Source organism: Eptesicus fuscus, chromosome 6, assembly GCF_027574615.1.
Source record: "Eptesicus fuscus isolate TK198812 chromosome 6, DD_ASM_mEF_20220401, whole genome shotgun sequence".
NCBI lineage: Eukaryota > Metazoa > Chordata > Mammalia > Chiroptera > Vespertilionidae > Eptesicus > Eptesicus fuscus.
In genome coordinates, this window is record NC_072478.1 from 30,942,557 (window position 1) to 30,961,091 (window position 18,535).

Sequence of the window (18,535 nt, forward strand, 5' to 3'; positions counted from 1 at the left end):
GCGGGACTTGGCCCATCCTTCATGCCTCCACCCGGCCCCTACCACTGCAGCCCCTGGTCTCGTCTGCTGGCAGCCCCGCTCCCGCTACCACTCCCACGTGCTGACAGCACTGGCCCTGCTTGCACCTGCTGACAGAGCAGAGCTATTGGGGCTGGTGCCAGCAGCGGCTGCTGCCCCAATAGCCCTTCGGGAGCAGGGGGAGGTGGAGAAGCCCTCAGGGGTGATCGGGGCTGGCAGCATTCGCACCTGCTGATGGCGCCGAGCAATCAGGACCAGCGCCGGGCGCTGGCAGTGGGTGCGAGTGGCAGCTCCAGCGCCGGCAGGGTTGCGAGAGGTGGCTGCCGGCCCCAATCACCCCTCAGGAGCAGGGGGAGGTGGAGAATCCCTGAGGGGTAATTGGGGCTGGCAGCCACCACTTGCACCCGCTGACAGCTCCCAAGTGATCAGGGCTGACACTGAGTATTTGGGGCCGGCGCTGGATGCCAGCAGCAGGTGTGAGCAGGGCCGGTGCTGGCAGCAGGTGCAAGCGTCGGGTGGGACTGCGGCGTGTGGGAGCAACAAATTTTCAGTAACCACCAGAGACACCCTGATGACAGCAACTCGCGCGCCACCATGGTCTGGCGCCCCCATTCACCTGCTCCACCATCCTGCTGCAGCCGACATCCGCCATGTTCCACGTGTGCCCCCAGGTGGTCAGCACACGTCATAGCGACCAGTTGTTCGATTGTTCCACTGTTCGGTCTATTTGCATATTAGGGTTTTTATATATATAGATATATGTCCTTGACAAGTCAAGTGCCAAATGACCTTCCCCCTTTTAAAATAAGAACAGCCATCCTATATAATAAAAGGCTAATATGCAAAATCGACGGAATGGCGAAATGACTGGTCGCTATGACGCACACTGACCACCAGGGGGCAGATGCTCAATGCAGGAGCTGCCCCCTGGTGGTCAGTGTGCTCCCACAGGGGGAGCACCGCTCAGCCAGAAGCAGGGCTCACAGCTGGCGAGTGCAATGGCAGTGGCGGGAGTCTCTCCCGCCATCGCAGCTGTCAGACATCCCTTGAAGGCTCCCAGACTGTAAGAGGGCACAGGGCCTCTAGTATTCAATAAAGAGGCAGTGGTTAGGTGCACAGACTGTCTGGGTTCAAATCTGGGCACTATCATTTACTAGCCAGTAACTCAGGCAAGTAACATTAAGTGTACCATACCAGTTTTCTCATCTGTAAAATGGGAATATTAATAGCCTGTACTTTTGAAGCTCACATTGAGTACTCAATAAGTGAATCTTCATAAGGCATTTAAAAGAGTGTCCAGTATACAGAAAGAGCTATATAAGTGACTGATCATTTATCAATGTATTGAAGTACTTAGCTATAAAAATATGGCCCCTACATAAAAAGAAGCAGTTCAAAAGAAGCAGTTCACAAGAAAATAATAATCCTGTTGCTTAGTTACATTGCATCAAATATGTAAATAAAAATTACAAAATTACAAAAATGAATGTTAATTTATAACCAAAATGGAAGACTTGAATACACATCTATTACTAAATATAAATAAGTTTGAGGAAAAAACTGAATGTGCATACTATATAAAAAAAACAATTAGCTTGAGTTAATGGGCATACACTCTATATTTAAAAATTACAGAATGCACTTTTTTAAACAAATATGAAACATAAAATCTGACTAACAGGTTTACCAGTAAAATATTGCATTCAGCTGGATATTAACACAACACCTCCTCAAAACTAAATCCCAAAAATCACTTGGGCTCTAATCACTCAGAGGTTACTTTTAATAATTTAAGGAGAAGCCTAAGAACAAGCAATCTAGAGTTGATTCAGCCAATCAGAAGTTTCTAGGGAGCCCATATCATTGTGATTTTTAAAATCATCATAATCAAAATATAGCTTTTCTAGGCCTTCAGCCCACTTTCAAGGGAAAAAATAGTTAAGGTGAATAGAATTTAGTGAGGCAAACAAGTCAGATGATGTTCCACCCAGTGCCAGCAGAGGAGGTCAACACATCTTTGGGCTTCAGGAAAGCTTTCCATACTGAGTATTTTCAATACTGCTTGACAACTTGAACAAAAGGTGTTTTGTTTTTTTAAAAATATATATTTTTTATTGATTTCAGAGAGGAAGAGAGAGGGAAGAGAGAGAAACATCAATGATGAGAGAGGACCATCGATTGGCTGCCTCCTCCACGCCCCCTACTGGGGATTGAGCCTGCAACCCAGGCATATGCCCTTGATTGGAATTGAACCTGGGACCCTTCAGTCTGCAGGCTGATGCTCTATCCACTGAGCCAACCAGCTAGGGCAACAAAATGTTTAAGTAAGTAGGGGGGAATGGGCACTGGAGAAGAAGCTAAAAGTAACTGCTAGACCAGGATCTACACTTATAAAAGAGTAACATGCTAATTGACCATACCTTCGCAATGCCCCCTAGCCAATCAGGAGTGACTATGCAAATTAACCCAACAAAGATGGCAGGTTAATTTGCATATGCAGGTGCTGAGCGGCCGGAGGGTGGGGTGAGACCCCAGTTGCTCCAGGTCTCTGGGCAGCGTGGGAAGGCAGAAAGGCGGCTCCGGCCAGAGCGAAGGCGGTGCCAGCAGTCAGGGGAAAGAAGGCCCATTCTTGCACGAATCTTCGTGCATCGGGCTTCTAGTATAAATATAAAAAATAATCCTACCTAATAAAATGGTAATATGTAAATTACCATCACTCTGCTATGCCCACGATTGGGCCAGCGGGAGGCACAGGGGGCGGGACTCAGGGTGGCCGGGGTAGCTGATTGGGCCAGCGTCTGCGCCATGGCTGTGCTGCGGCACAGAAGTGGCCTCTAGGGCAGCGAGCTCATTTCCCGCCGCGGACCATCAAAAGTGGGGGAACTGGGTGCCTGTCTGCTCCGGCACCAGGCCTTTCAGAAGCCTCCGCTGAGCCGGAGGCTTCTGAAAGGCCTGGTGTACCAGTGGACAGGCACCCAGCTCCCCCGCGATCAAAAGTGAAAGTGTGTAGGGGACCCTACACGTGCATGATTCAATCATGCACTGGGCCTCTAGTCAACATCATAAAGTCCACTTGACAAAAATGCCATTAAGTGAGAAGAAAAGTATATAGCACATAGTATTTCATTATGATAAACTAAACCACTCAGGAGATATTCAGAAATACCTTTGTCATGTATTGATATCTTCAAAGAGTAAATATTACATACCAAACTGGTACAACACTTCAGGTTTATTTTAGGCTATAGCTATACACATAAATGTTTATGCTAAAACATAACAACTGAAAATAAATTAATGCACCAACCTAAGGATTAGTCACTATTAAAGGTGATATACCACACTCTTAAGGTTTACATTTTCCATTCCAGGTTTAAATTATTTTGTGGCTACTCAGTGAATAGGTGAGGCTGAGCCATCCTCGTACCGATTACATTCCTAGGATCTTCCTCTACCGTGAATTCTCACGTCAACAAAGAGGAATCATGGAAAGATCTTCCAAAATTAATACACTGACAGGTTTTGTGTCCAGGGAGTATTTAATATTTTTCCTAATGTAACAGGTATCATTAAAGGCATTCCGACAATCTTTATATTCTTTGCAGTGAGTTCTCAGTTTCCTAATGGAAAAATGGAAGACTTTCCAGTACTGATTACATTTAACAGGATTTTCTCCCCAGAATAAATCCTCACATCTCTCAAAAACTGAGAGAACATTAAGGCTTTCTTGTTGCATTCAGAGTATCTCACCATCGTTTGTTCAGTAATGTGAATGTCTGTTCTGATGGGGTTTTCACATTCCTTATATGAGTATTTCTCTGTACTGATTTATCACGTGTACTGGGCACATTAAGGTGAGTTTGAGCTGAAAGTTTCCCACAAAGATTGCACTCAAAGTTTTTCTCCAGAGTGAATTAACCTGAGAGTTGCTCAGTATCAAATTGATGGAAAGCTGAAGGCCTTGCTTCACTGATTTTATGACAAGCTTCTCAGATATTTCCCAAGGATCTCTCTCTCCTGGTATACACTCCTTGTGAAGTCTTCTTCCACATTGTATCAGGATTGGTCTGTGTGTTCCATACAATATGGAAGTGATAACATGTCCTTCCAAGGCTAGGTTATAAAAGACAACATGGCTTCGGCATTAGTTCTCCCTCAGATCAAATGTTTTGGAGGGAACCTGATACTACACATAAAAATACTCAGGCCCATGGAAAATCCTACATGGTGAGGAAATGAAGGTTCCCTGGCAACATCCAGCACTAACTTTCCAGGCATGTGAGTCAGCCATTTTGGAAAATACTCTTCAGCAGTAAAAATACAGATGATTGTAGCTTCTGATGACTATCTTGACTGCACCCTCATGAGAGACACTGAGCCAGAACTACAAAATTAAGCCATTTATGAACTTCTGACTTTCAGAAATTGTGAGATAATAAGTGTTTGTCGTTTGAAGCCACTATGTTTGGCAGGGAAATTGGCTAGGCAGCAACAGGTAACTCTTACACCTGGCATGAGTTACCACAAGTTGTCTGATTAAAAAAATCAATGAATGCTTTCCCAGTTACTGTATTCAAATCCACCTATTATGTATTCTCTTATGCACAGAAAGGTAAGAATTAGTGGTGAAAGATTTTCCACAATGGTTACATTCATAGGGTTTTTCTCCAGTGTGAGTTCTCACATGTTTCTTAACAGCTGAGAGATTATTAAAAGCTTTTCCACAGTTACTGCATTCATAGGGTTTCTCTCCAGTATGAATTCTTTTGTGCACAGTAAGAGAAAAGCTACTGCTAAAGGATTTGCCACATTGATTACACATATAGGGTTTTTCTCCAGTATGAGTTCTCATATGCTGTGTCAGATATGAGCTCTTTCTAAAGGTTTTCCCACAATCATGGCACTCATAAGGCTTCTCCCCTGTATGGATACTATTGTGCCCAGTAAGAGAGGATCTCGTGCTGAAGGCCTTTCCACACAGATTACATTCATGATGATTCTCTCTTGTATGAATTCTCTTGTGGCTTTTGAGGTTACAACTAGTACGGAAAACATGAAAACACTGGTTACATTCATAAGGTTTTTCTCCAGTGTGAATTCTTACATGCAGTCTGAGAGATGAGGGATCATTGAAGGCTTTCCCACAGTCATTGCATTCATAAGGTTTCTCCCCATTATGTATTCTCTTATGAATAGTAAGATAAGATCTACTGCTGAAAGATTTTCCACATTGATTACAGTCATAGGGTTTTTCTCCAGTATGAATTCTCTTGTGCTGAGTAAGGTTAGATTTTGTGCTGAAGACTTTAAAACACTGATTACATTCATTAAGTTTCATTCCAACATGATTTCTTTCCTGTTGATAGAGAAATAACTATAATTTGTAATATTTTTAATATTCAGTGTTGTCATACAAATTCTCTCTCCCAGGAATTATACTAATTAATATAACTGATGTTTTCACTATTTTCAGTGCTTATATAAGATATCTACCCAGTCTGAGCTCTTGTAAGTTAAAAAAGATACATGTCCTTACCATACAAGAGCATTTTTTGATAAATTTAAGACAACTTTATGATTCAACAGACAATATCTTAGTCACATTTAAGGAAATAATTTACTTCTGGAAACTCTCAGTGAAAAAATTAGTTTGAAGCTAACTTATAATTTTCTCCAAATTCACAATTTTTCCACAACCTCTCTCTAGAAACACCATTTTATCGTGTGTAAATATTACTTTCTTCTTATGATACTCCTTTTTATCTTGTGGCTTTTCTAACTTAGAGAGTTCTTCTACTGTGAAAAACCAAGAATCACCATGTTAGTCTTACCGCTTTTACACCATTAGAACGTTTTTTCCTAAAAACGTGCTTCTTGGGTGTTAACCATTTGGCTTTAATTATAGGTTCCAAATCTGAAACAAATTGAAAAGGAATTTAAGTATACACATGAGTAAAGCTAGACTCTGAGAGATTAGGGTTTTTGAGGAGATTTGCAGTGAAAAGGATAAGAGTAATCAAATTGCAGGTTTAACCTTTTGCACTTGGATGTCGAGTGTGACTCAACACAGTTAGCATTAGAATAAAGGAATCAAGAAAAAAGCAAGCGAGTGCAAAGGGTTAAAAAAAGGATTCTAGAAGGATTAAGATTTGTCAGAGATTTATAAAAGAAGGAATTATCAGGGATGTAAAGTTGAAAGAAAATGGACAAAAAGTTAAAGACTTAAGCAAAACAAAACAAAGACAAGGGGAGACGAAAGCCTAAGTCCAAAGTAAAGTATAAGATGCTGAACAGCAAGTTAAAAGGAAAAAAATGCTCATACCAAATGTTCTTGGCCAGCTCCATCAGAAAAAAAAGAACATTTTACAAAGTTCTCTGAAATCTCTTAATGTAATACTTCCATGTCCCAAATCACTGGCCACAGCTATTCCTCACAGAGTCATATCCACCTGGTGCTCACCTGAACAAATGCCTGGGAGAATTCCTCTTCCCTCTGTCATCATCTTGTCTTCTTGCTCCAACTGAGAGATTAGGCTGAGTTTATCAACATGATACCCTAATCATGGAGAAAAGACATGTTGAAGGGGGACTGTGCAGGTGACAAGGAACTCCATGAAACTGAAGCCAACAATTCTAAAGAGGCCAAGTGAGACTTTTAGAGTAATGGAATAATTATACTTAAATTCTAATGAATACTATAACTCCCAAGGAACAAAAATACAAGTATCCTTATTCAATATCTAGGTGACAGGGCATAAATACAGTTGACCCTTGAATGAGGGGATTAGGGGTACTGACTACCTGCACAGTCAAAACTGCATTTAATTTGATTCCCCCAAAACTTTAGTTGTCCCTTGGTATCCGTGGGAGATTGGACCTCCTGTGGATACCAAAATCCACAGATGCTCAAGTCCTATATATAAAATGGCATAGAACAATGCATACAGATGGCTTTCTACATTCACAGATTCCCAACCCAAGGGTCAAAAATACTGTTTTTGATCTGTGGTTGGCTGAATCTTCAGATGTGAAGCCTGGGCTATGATGGGCCAACTGTATAATTATTGAAAAAATCTGTATAAATGGACCTACACAGTTCAAACTGTTATTCAAGGGTCAACTATAGTCCCAAAGCCCATGTCAAAGTCTAAATTACACACATCAGAAGCTCTAAAGCTTTTAACTATGGAGATATAAAGTCAGGGTAAGAAACATATTCAGTTCATAGGGTAGGCATCAGTTACAAAGCTCTGTGAGGGTGGAGAACATGTTTGTCTCATTCATCACTGTACTCCTAAACCTAGCACAGACCCAGGAACACAGAAGTGCTTAAGAAATTCTAGTGAGAAGATATGGCATTGAAAACAAGAAATACTAAACTCCAAAAGCCCATCCCTACACAAAAGCAATGAATAAACTGGCAAAAACTTTAAGAGTTAATTTTATTAGAATTCTGGAGACTTATCAAAAGATTATAGCAACCAGGAAAATGCTTAATCAAGGAGAAAAAAAACCAACAGCTGACATTTTAACCGATCCTTGACTGATTCTCTATTTCATGCTTTGGCCATGACCTTGAAGACAAGAGCCCACATTCCTAGTACTGGAGGGAGCAGAATGGACCATTATCTCAAGTAACTGTGATTGACTGTTTAGACCTTTCTGAAGGTTTGGCTCAAAAGGCTTGCCTTCATTTATCTAATCCCAAACTCTCCAAGGGCTGAGCTGTGCTAAACACATTTAAAGGCAAATACACTGAGTGGCCAGATTATTATGATCTCTGAACACATAATAATCTGGCCAGTGTATATCCTATACAATAAAAGGCTAATATGCAAATTGTCCCCTCGACCAGGAGTTCAATCAGCAGGCAGGCCAGCCAACCACCCATGTCCCCTCCCCCTGGCCAGGCTGGCCGGACCCCACCCATGCACGAATTCATGCACCGGGCCTCTAATCCACACACACACACACACACACACACACACACACACACTGAGTGGCCAGATTATTATGCATTCAGAGATCATAATAATATGGCCACTAAGTGTATATCAGCCACCAGCACCTGAAGCAAGGGAAAACAGTAGAAGAAAACAAAAGACTGACTGAAAACTTAGAAGGAAAAGTGTGGAACAATATGTTTTTGGGAATTTTTGAAAAGCTCTTTCATATTCCTTTTGTAGTTGAAAAAAGGGTGCTGTAATAAATCATAAATTCCTGCCCTAGCTGGTTTGGCTCAGTGGATAGAGCGTCAGCCTGAGGACTGAAGGGTCCTGGGTTCAATTCTGGTCAAGGGCACATGCCCGGGTTGCGGGCTTGATCCTCAGTAGGGGGCATGCAGGAGGCAGCCCATCAATGATTCTCTCTCATCACTGATGTTTCTATATTTAAAAAAATAGATCATAAATTCCTAATTGGACAGGTCATGGTGGGTAGTCATACAACAATAACTTTGTTTTTTAGAATAGTTTATTGATTTTTAGAGAGAGAATGGGAGGAGAGAAACATCGATGTGAGAGTGCAACATCGATTGGCTGCCTCCTGCACAATGCCCCCTACTGGGATCAAGCCCGCAACCTGAGCATAGATGCCTTTGACCAGGAATAGAATCGGCAACCCCCTGGTGCATGGGACAACGCCCAACCAACTAAGCAACACTGGCCAGAGCACAACATAACTTCTTTTTTTTAACATAACTTCTTTAGTGAGAGGTTTTTAAGCAAGCCCTGCCCATTGGTCTTGAGCATCTAAATTAACTAAATTACCCCTCCACCCCCAAGGCATGACCATCCTCAAGAAAGCGCATAATCTTAACCATCTGTAATCTGATCTACACCTTGCTTTCTTCTATTTTCCTGTAATCTTCCTTGTGTTCCCTCCTTAATTTCAAATGCATAAAAGAAACTAAAAAACTGCTATTCTCTGAGCATTTGAGATTTTGATTCCTGGTAATTGTCATCAGTTTTGCTCAAATGAACTCTTATAAAAATTCTTTACAAGTTTTGGCTATTTTTTTACATTGACACTTTTAATCTAGTAGCCTCGTGCATACTCGGGGTGGGCACATGCTCAGAAAAGACGTGAAAAAGCACTAAGTCCTCAGCTATGGCTGACCTTTAGGCTTTATTCATAAGCAGGCTGTGAAGCTATGGCGAGTGTAAACACCCATTATAGACTCAGAGCCCATCTGCAGAGACTAGGAGACTTTTGTTTTGTTTTTGTTCCAGGTGTACAAGGAGTTCTCAACATAGCAGTCTTCAGTAGCCACACACAACAAATACAGACATTACCAAATTAGTTCAGAAACATCACTAAACATACAGCAAAAACAAACCCTGGGGATAAGGAAAAGCTGATTCTAGAATTGCCATATGATAGTATTCCAAATGTCCAATTTTCAGCCAGTAAAATCACGAGGCAGGCAAAGAAATTATTTTATGGCCCATTATAGGAAATAATATAGAAACGGTCCCTGGGGAAACCTAAACATTAAGCTTAGTAGATAAAGAATTTTTTAAAATATACTTTATTGCCGAAACCGGTTTGGCTCAGTGGATAGAGCATCAGCCTTCGGACTCAAGGGTCCCAGGTTTGATTCCGGTCAAGGGCATGTACCTTGGTTTCGGGCACATCCCCAGTAGGGGGTGTGCAAGAGGCAGCTGATCGATGTTTCTCTCTCATTGATGTTTCTAACTCTCTATCCCTCTCTCTTCCTCTCTGTAAAAAAATCAATAAAATATATTAAAAAATAATAAAAATAAAATATACTTTATTGATTTTAGAGAGAGAGGAAAGGAGAGGTAAGGAGGGAGGGAGGGAAGGAGAGAGAAGCATCAATGTGTGAGAGAAACATCACTTGGTTGCCCTCCCACAACCTGGGTATGTGCCCTGACTGGAATCAAACCAGTGACCTTTTGGTGCACAGAACGAGCTCAAGCAACTGAGTCATACTGGCCAGAGCTAGATAAAGAACTTAAAAACACCTATTTTAAATATGCTTAAAGACATAAAGGAAACCATGTACAAAGAACTAAAGGAAACAATAAGAACAAATACTGATCAAGTAGAAAACATGTTAAAGATAGAATTATTTTAAAAAACTACATAGGTATTTTGTAGTTGAAAAGTACAGTAACACAAACAAAACATTCAAAAGAGGAGTTCAACAGCAGGTTTGAGTAGGCAGACTAAAGAATTAATGACCACGAGATAGGAAAATTTATATCACCTCTGAAAAATAGAAAAAAAATATGAACAGAGCCTAAATGACCTGTGGGATACCATCAAACATATCAACATCCACATAATGGAGGTTCCTTAAGTAGAGAAGAGAATGAAGTAGAAAAGAATATTTGAAGAGAGAATGGCTAAAAACTTAACCAAACTTGATGAAAAAAACATAAATATACATTACCAAGATTAAAAAACCCCAGATAGGTTAAACTGAAAGAGACAGAGATCACTTCCAGTAGTAATGTACCCACTTTACAAGAATTGCTAATGGGACACTTTAAGACTGAAATAAAAGGACAATGAATATTAATTCAAATCCACAAAAAGAAAAATGAAGAACACTGATAAGGAAAATACATGGGTAAGTATAATTGTCAATAATAATTGCTTTTTTTGGGGGGAGGGCGGTTACTAATATAACGCCTTCATTTCTGTTCTGTAACTTTTTTCCTATATGACTTAAAAGTGAAATGCCACCCTAGCCAGTTTGGCTCAGTGGATAGAGCATTGGCCTATGGACTAAGGGTCCTGGGTTCGATTACAGGCAAGGGCATGTACCTTGGTTGCAGGCTCCTCCCTGGCCCAGGCCCTGGTTGGGGAGCATGCAAGAGGTAACCAATTGATGTGTCTCTCTCATCGATGTTTCTGTCTCTTCCCCTCCCATTCTCTCTAAAAATCAACAGGAAAATATCCTTGGGTGAGGATTAAAAAAAAAAGAGAAATGCCTAAAGCAGTAATTGTAAATCTATGTTAATAGCCACACAATGTATAAGATGTAAGGGGTGATAAAGCATTACAAAGTGAGGGAGAGGGTGTGCAGGGTATAGCTATATATGAACAAAACTTTGGTATACTATCGAACAAAGTTGGTATTAAATCAAAATAATTATAAATTAAAATGTTAATTATAATCCCCAGGACAGCTACTAAAAAATAACTAAAAAAAAAAAAAAAATACCAATGTCACCCCAATAAATTCAATAAAAAAACAAAACTAAACTGAACAAAAAATGAGCAGGGAATTAAAATGGCCCACTAGAAAATATAGAACACAAAAAAGTAAATAATGGAGAAATTGAGGAACAAATAGAATACAAATAACAAAATGGCATAAATAGGTTCGTTCTTCTTCATCAGTAACTAGAGGCCTGGTGCACAAATTCGTGCACGGGTGGGGTCCCTTGGCCTGGCCAGCATTTGGGGCCCTCTCTCCCAGTCCCAATCAGCCGGACCCCAGCAGCAAGCTAACCTACCGGTCAGAGCATCTGCCCCCTGGTTGTCAGTGCGCATCATAGCTACTGGTCAGACACTTAGAATATTACACTTTTATTATATAGGATTATCTTACATATAAATGGATTAGTCTATGTCCAACTAAAAGGCAGATTTTGGCAGAGTGGACAAAACAATCATCCAATTATATGCTATCTATAGGATACTCACTTTACATCTAAAGACATTAATTGGTTGAAAGTCAACTGCTGGGAAAATTTATTCCATGAAAACAGCAGATAAAAGAGATTGTGTAGCTATATTAATTTCAGGCAAAATAGACTTTAATACAAAAATTGCTATAAGACACAAAGAAAGGTATTACTTAATAATAAAAAGGTAACTTCATCAAGAAGATATAACAATTAGAGACATATATGTACCTAACAACAGAGCTCAAAAATATATAAATTCAAAATTGACAGAATTGAAGGGAGAAATAAATACTACAGTAATAGTTGCAGACTTCAACATACCACATTGAATAATAGGTAGAAAACCAACAAGGAAACAGAGGACTTAGCCAATCCTATACACTAACTGGACCTAATCCTCTATACTAATAAAAGGGTAATATGCTAATTAGACCAGGTCGATCAGACATCTTCTGGACATCCGACTTCCTTCCAGACACTTAGGGGGCAACCAGGCCAGCAAGGGGGCAGTTAAGGGGTGACTAGGTTGGCAAGGGGGGAGTTGGGGGGGGGACCAGGCCAGCAGGGGGGGCAGTTAGGGGGTGACCAGGCCGGCAGGGGGGCAGTTAGGAGGGGACCAGGCCAGCAGGGGGGGGGCAGTTAGGGGGTGACCAGGCTGCCAGAGGGGCAGTCAGGGAGCAACCAGGCTGGCAGGGGGGCAGTTAGGGGGCGACCAGGCCGGCAGGGGGGCAGTTAGGGGGCGACCAGGCTGGCAAGCAGAGGCAGTTAAGGGTGATCAGGCAGGCAGGTGAGCGGTTAGGAGCCAGCAGTCCTGGATTGTGAGAGGGATGTCTGACTGCCAGTTTAGGCCCCATCCTGCAGGGCCTAAACCGGCAATTGGACATCCCCCGAGGGGTCCCAGATTGGAGAGGGTGCAGGCTGGGCTGAGGGAAACTCCCCTCCCGTGCATGAATTTTATGCACCGGGCCTCTAGTATATAATAAAAGGCTAATATGCAAATTGACCAAATGGTAGAACGACTGGTCGCTATGACATGCACTGACCACCAGGGGGCAGACGCTCAATGCAGGAGCTGCCCCCTGGTGGTCAGTACGCTCCCACAGAGGGAGTGCCCCTCAGCCAGAAGCCAGGCTCACAGCTGGCGAGTGCAGTGTTGGTGGTGGGAGCCTCTCCTGCCTCCGTGGCAGTCGGACATCCCCAAGGGCTCCCAGACTGCGAGAGGGTGCAGGCTGGGCTGAGGGACCCCCCCACCCCGAGTGCACAAATTTTGTGCACTGGGCCTCTAGTAGACATATAAAACAATCCATCCAACAACAGAATACATATTCATCTCAAATGTATATGGAACATTCTTCAGAAGAGACCATATGTTAGGAGACAAAACAAGTCTGAATAAACAATAACAAAGAAATCACACAAAGTATCTTATCTGACCATAATAGAATCTTATTACAAATGAATAACAAAAGTATATGTAATTGGAAAACTTAACCCTTTGCACTCGCTTGCTTTTTTCTCGATTCCTTTATTCTAATGCTAACCGTGTCGAGTCACACTCGACATGAGTGCAAAAGGTTAATATTGTTAAGATGACAATACTAACCCAATCACAGTGATCTACAGATTCAATGTAATCACTATCAAAATTCCAACAGCTTTTTTTTTTTTTTTTTGCAAAAACGGACAAACTGATCCTAAAATTCATATGAAATTGCAAGGGATCCTTAACAGACAAAACAGTTTGAAAAAGAAAAAAAGAGAGACTCATGCTTCCTGATATCAAAACTTACTTCAAAGAAATGGTCATGAAGACAGGAGGTACTAGTACAAGGACAGACGTATAGATCAATGGAACAGAACTGAGTGTACAGAAACTCATATGACTACGGTCAAATAATTTTTGACAAGGGTATGAAAAACTACAATGAGGAAAAGAACAGTCTCTTCTTCAAAAGTTTTGGGGTAACTTTTGCAAAACAGTGGAGTTGACACTTCCTCCAAACCATATAAAGATTAACTTAAAGCCCCGGCCTAGTGGCTCAGGTTGCTGGAGCATCATCCCATCTCTATATATAAAAGGCTAATATGCAAAGTGTTCCCTTGGGAGTTTGACCAGGAGACTGGGAGTTTGATCTCTCGATATGACATGCGCTGACCACCAGGGGATGGCGTGGAATGAAGGAAGGCCCCGGCCGGCAGCCGACAGCCAGGGAAGGAAGCCCCTGGCCGGCAGCCGGGAAAGGAAGGCCCTGGCCTGCAGCTGGGAAAGGAAGGCCCTGGCTGGCAGCCAGCTGCCGGGGAAGGAAGGCCCTGATCAGCCCTGATCGCTGGCCAGGCCTAGGGACCCTACCCGTGCACGAATTTCGTGCACCTGGCTTCTAGTATACATATAATCTTCTAAAACTGAATCAAAAGAAACAAAAATCTGAACAGACTGATTACAGTTAATGAGATCAAAGCAATAATAAAAATACTTCCAACAAATAAAAGTCCTGGACCCCTTTGTGCATTTGCTGGGACTGCAAACTGATGCAGCCCCTATGGAAAATAGTATGGAGAATCCTCAAAAATCTAAAAATAGATATACCATACTACCCAGCAATTCCACTTCTGGGTATCTACTCAAAGAAACCAAAAACACTCATTTGAGATACATGCATCCCTATGCCCATTGCAGCATTATTTACAATAGCCACGATATGGAAGCAACCTAGGTGTCCATCAACAGATGAATGGATAACAAAAATGAGATACATATATACAATGGAATATTATGCAGCAATAAAAAAGAATGAAATCTTGCTATTTGTGACAACATGGATGACTCTAGAGGGTATTATGCTAAATGAAATAAGTCAGGCAGAGAAAGGCAAATACCGTATGGTGACACTTATACATGGAATCTCAAAAACAAAGGAACAAACAAATCAAAAACAGACTCATAGAAACACAGACCAAAGGGATGGTTACCAGCAGGCGGGGGAGGGGGGGTGTGGATGAAAAAGGGGAATATAGCCAATAATATTGTGATAGGTTTGTATGGTGACAAATTATTACTAGAATTAGTGGGGTGATCACATTGTAAGGTATAGAAATATCGAATCATTATACTGTACCCTGAAACTAATAAAACCAATACTAGAGGCCCGGTGCATGAAATTCGTGCACGGGGGTGTGTGTCCCTCAGCCCAAACTGCACCCTCTCCAATCTGGGACCCCTTGAGGGCAGTCAGACATCCCTCTCACAAGCCAGGACTGCTGGCTCCCAACTACTCGCCTGCCTTCCTTCTTGATGGCCCCTAACCACTTCTGCCTGCCAGCCTGATCACCCCCTAACCACTCCCCTGCCAGCCTGATTGAAGCCTAACTGCTCCCCTGCCAGCCTGTTTGCCCCTAACTTCCCTCCCCTGCAGGCCTGGTCACCCCTAACTGCCCTCCCCTGCAGGCCTGGTCCCCCCCAACTACTCTCCCCTGCAGGCCTGGGTCCCCAACTGCCCTTCCCTGCAGGCCCAGTCGCCCCCAACTTCCCTCCTCTGCCGGCCTGGTCACCCTCAACTGCCCTCCCTTGCAGGCCTAGTCCCTACCAACTGCCCTCCCCTGCTGGCCTGATCTCGCACAACTGCCCTCACTTGCAGGCCTGGTCCCTCCCAACTGCCCTCCCCTGCTGGCCTGATCGCCCACAACTGCCCTCACTTGCAGGCCTGGTCCCTCCCAACTGCCCTCCCCTGCTGGCCATCTTGTGGTGGCCACATTGTGTCCAAATGGGGGCAGCCATCTTGTGTGTTGGAGTGATGGTCAATTTGCATATTACTCTTTTATTAGATAGGACAGAGGCCTGGTGCACGGGTGGGGGCCAGCTGGTTTGCCCTGAAGGGAGTCCTGGATCAGGGTGGGGGTTCCCTTGGGGAGTGGGGCAGCCTGGGCGAGGGGCCTGTGGTTGTTTGCAGGCCGGCCATGCCCCCCCCCCACCCCCACCCCCGCCACCGGCGACCCAAATGGAGGCTCTGGTATCTGGGATTTATTCATCTTCTATAATTGAAACTTTGTAGCCTTGAGTGGAGACCAAGGCAGGCCAGGGCTTGGGTTTCCCCGGCAATGGAGGAAGCCAAGCTTTCCGCACATCCTGGCCAAGAACAAAAAAATAACCAAATTTAAAAGGCTTGAATAAACATTTCTTCAAAGATATACAAATAGTTAACAAGGAGACGGAAAAATGTTCAAGGTCATCAGTTAGGACGAAATGCAAATCAAAACAAGATGCCACTTCATACCCACATGAATGGCTATAATAAAAAAAACAAAAACAAATGTTGGGGAAGATGTGGAGAAATCTGAACTCCTATATTGCTACAGATGCTGGGGAAACAATTTGGCTGTTTCTTAGTAAGCTAAACATAGTAATATATGACCTAGCATTCCATTCCTAGATATATACCCAAGAGAACTGAAAACATAGGTTTAAATAAAAACTTACATACAAAAATGCATAGCAGTATTACTTATAACAGCCCGTTATGTGGAAACAACCCAAATGTTTATCAACCATTGAATGGGTAAACAAAATATTATATATCCACAAAATGAAATATTATTCAGTCATACAAAGGCATAAATAACTGAGATACATATTATAACACAGCCAAACCTTTATACATTATACTTCCTGAAAGAAACCAGACAAAGATCCCATATTTTATGATCCAATGATATAAAATAGGCAAATTAATAGAGACAGAAAGCAAATTAGTGGTTGCCAGCAGCTGGGAGTGGGGAATGTAATGAGTATTGACCACTTAATGGGTGTGAGTTTCTTTTAGTGGTGATGACAATTAGGTAGTGCTGATGGTTGCACAACACTGTGAATACATCAAAACCACTGAATTGTATACTTTAAAATGGTTATGATAGTAAATTTTATGTTATATGAATGTTGCCTCAATTTAAAAAAGAAGGAAAGACTTGTTGCTTGAGTTAAGAAATAAATGCAGTAATGGTATCAGGCTTACCGAGCGATGCCAGGTTCCTGCAGTTCTCCAGCATCACATCTTTGTACAGTGTTTTTTGAGAAGGATCCAGCAATGCCCACTCTTCTTGGGTAAACTCTACAGCCACATCCTTGAAGGTCACCATGTCCTGAAGTCATCGAAAACATTATGGCTTAGCCAAGAACCACTGAGGTTATATAGGAAAAGGGCCAAGGATGGCAAGAGTGGGGACCGGAAATTCAAAGCAGAAGGTGTATTTTGTATATCAGAGTTCTGGGCTCTACTCTAATTTGCTTTTGGACTCAGCCCTCAATCTCAAAGATTGAACATAGGCCTGGAACATCGCAGAAATCAGAAATACTTGGTAAATGTATGAATGATTTCCTAATGGCCACCATCAATTGCTTGAGTTTAGGAAACAGTCATGTCTTTCCTTAGTGTTCCCTTAAAAACTATCAGCAGAACATGAGAGAGGGACCCTGCAGGAACCTTTGCAATGTAGTAAATACTGACATATATGACCCTGTTTGGGCAGCCCCTCACCCTCCAGTAGATGCTCAGAGATCCTGGATGCCTGAAGATCTGGTTTGGCTGTGAGGCTCCAGGTCATTGAAAGATAACAAGTCCAACTTCTGGCCAAAAAATAATGATTTGGAAAAAGAAACATGACTCACTGGTAACCAGCTTGTCAGGAAGCCATTAACAAACCCTTCCTCTTCTGTGCATCCTTTTTGAGGGGGTGTTGGGTACAGGGGAGACTGAACTGGAGAAGTAGAAATGAGTCATAAATAAGTCACAAGAATCCAGGTGTACTCTATACTCTAGCACTCACAAACTCCCCTCCTACCTGTGAACACACACACACCTTTCATTAAAAAACCAGAGCAGAGCCCTGTCTCACCAGGGCCAGAAAAGAGAGCTCAAGCGTCGTATTGCACTTGAGGAAGAGATTATTCACGTTTCACAGTCGAGGAATGTGAAAATCCAAGGGACATCACTGTCATTTAATCAGGTTTATAAAAAGAATTACAGATAAAATTCAAAAGCTCCTACACATTTACCACACAGGTGACAGCTCCACAGTCACACAAACTACTAAAACCCCAAATACCCAAAACCTAATTAGGTATCAGTGACCTCTGAGCTCCACTCCTGCCTCACCTGCTCAGCCCCTCCCCTACCTCCTCGGTGGTACAGGGGCCTTTAACACCTGGCCTCTGAGAGCTGCTGGGACCCCACAACTTACCACAGGTGGGGAACAGAACCATGACACGATCCTATGATTCAGCCAGTAAATTTTCCTAAACAGGGTGATGGGAGAACCAGGAAGCTTCTCTTACTCCCACAATGCACTCTGGAATAAATAAGATAATATGAAAAATGCATAGCTTCTCTCTTTCTCTAGGTTACTGAGGACAAATCTATCTTAGCCTGCCCATCATGTTCTCCTTCAAAATGCAATGTCTTTGTTATTGGGCCTTTATTTTGCCTAGCAGCTGGTAAACCCAGGGCTGTATGATGGCAAAACTTACCTTCTGTCCACCATGGTATGAGCCATTTGATTATTTACTTATTTTAATCCTCCCCAAGGCAATATTGTTTTAAAATTTTATTTCAGAGAGAGAGAGGAACATCGATGTGAGACAGAAACACTGATCAGTTGCCTTCCATATGCCTTCTGACTAGGGATCAAACCCGAAACCTGGGTATGTGCCCTGACCAGGAATCGAACCCGTGACCCTCCAGTGCACGGGACAACTCTCTAACCAACTGAGTCACACCAGCCAGGGGCTGCTCCACCTCCTTTTAAATTCTCAGTTTCACTTAGTCTCGTCCATGTGGTTGTCACAATCACATTCCCACCTTCAA

General features: G+C 42.5%; 1 protein-coding gene across 1 annotated transcript; it reads right to left on the minus strand.

Annotated features, from left to right (window-relative positions):
• Nucleotides 1-3,254: 3,254 nt before the first annotated feature.
• On the minus strand, nucleotides 3,255-16,802 carry ZNF558 (zinc finger protein 558). The gene is made up of 4 exons (XM_054716930.1): nucleotides 16,688-16,802; nucleotides 6,479-6,574; nucleotides 5,850-5,932; nucleotides 3,255-5,374 (listed from the first exon to the last, which is right to left on the minus strand). Exons 1-4 carry the CDS (start codon nucleotides 16,719-16,721, stop codon nucleotides 4,592-4,594), a joined length of 996 nt encoding a protein of 331 aa, XP_054572905.1. The 5' UTR covers nucleotides 16,722-16,802; the 3' UTR covers nucleotides 3,255-4,591.
• Between the last annotated feature and the right edge of the window lie 1,733 nt (nucleotides 16,803-18,535).

Excerpts from the sequence above, each read along its gene's own strand:
- ZNF558 (XM_054716930.1), bottom strand. The coding sequence starts at position 16,721 with ATGCTGGAGAACTGCAGGAACCTGGCATCGCTCG. Across the intron at positions 6,575-16,687 it reads CAGGAACCTGGCATCGCTCG|GGTATCATGTTGATAAACTC; the intron begins GTAAGCCTGATA and ends CTCCATGATTAG. Across the intron at positions 5,933-6,478 it reads TCTCCCAGGCATTTGTTCAG|ATTTGGAACCTATAATTAAA; the intron begins GTGAGCACCAGG and ends AATTTGTTTCAG.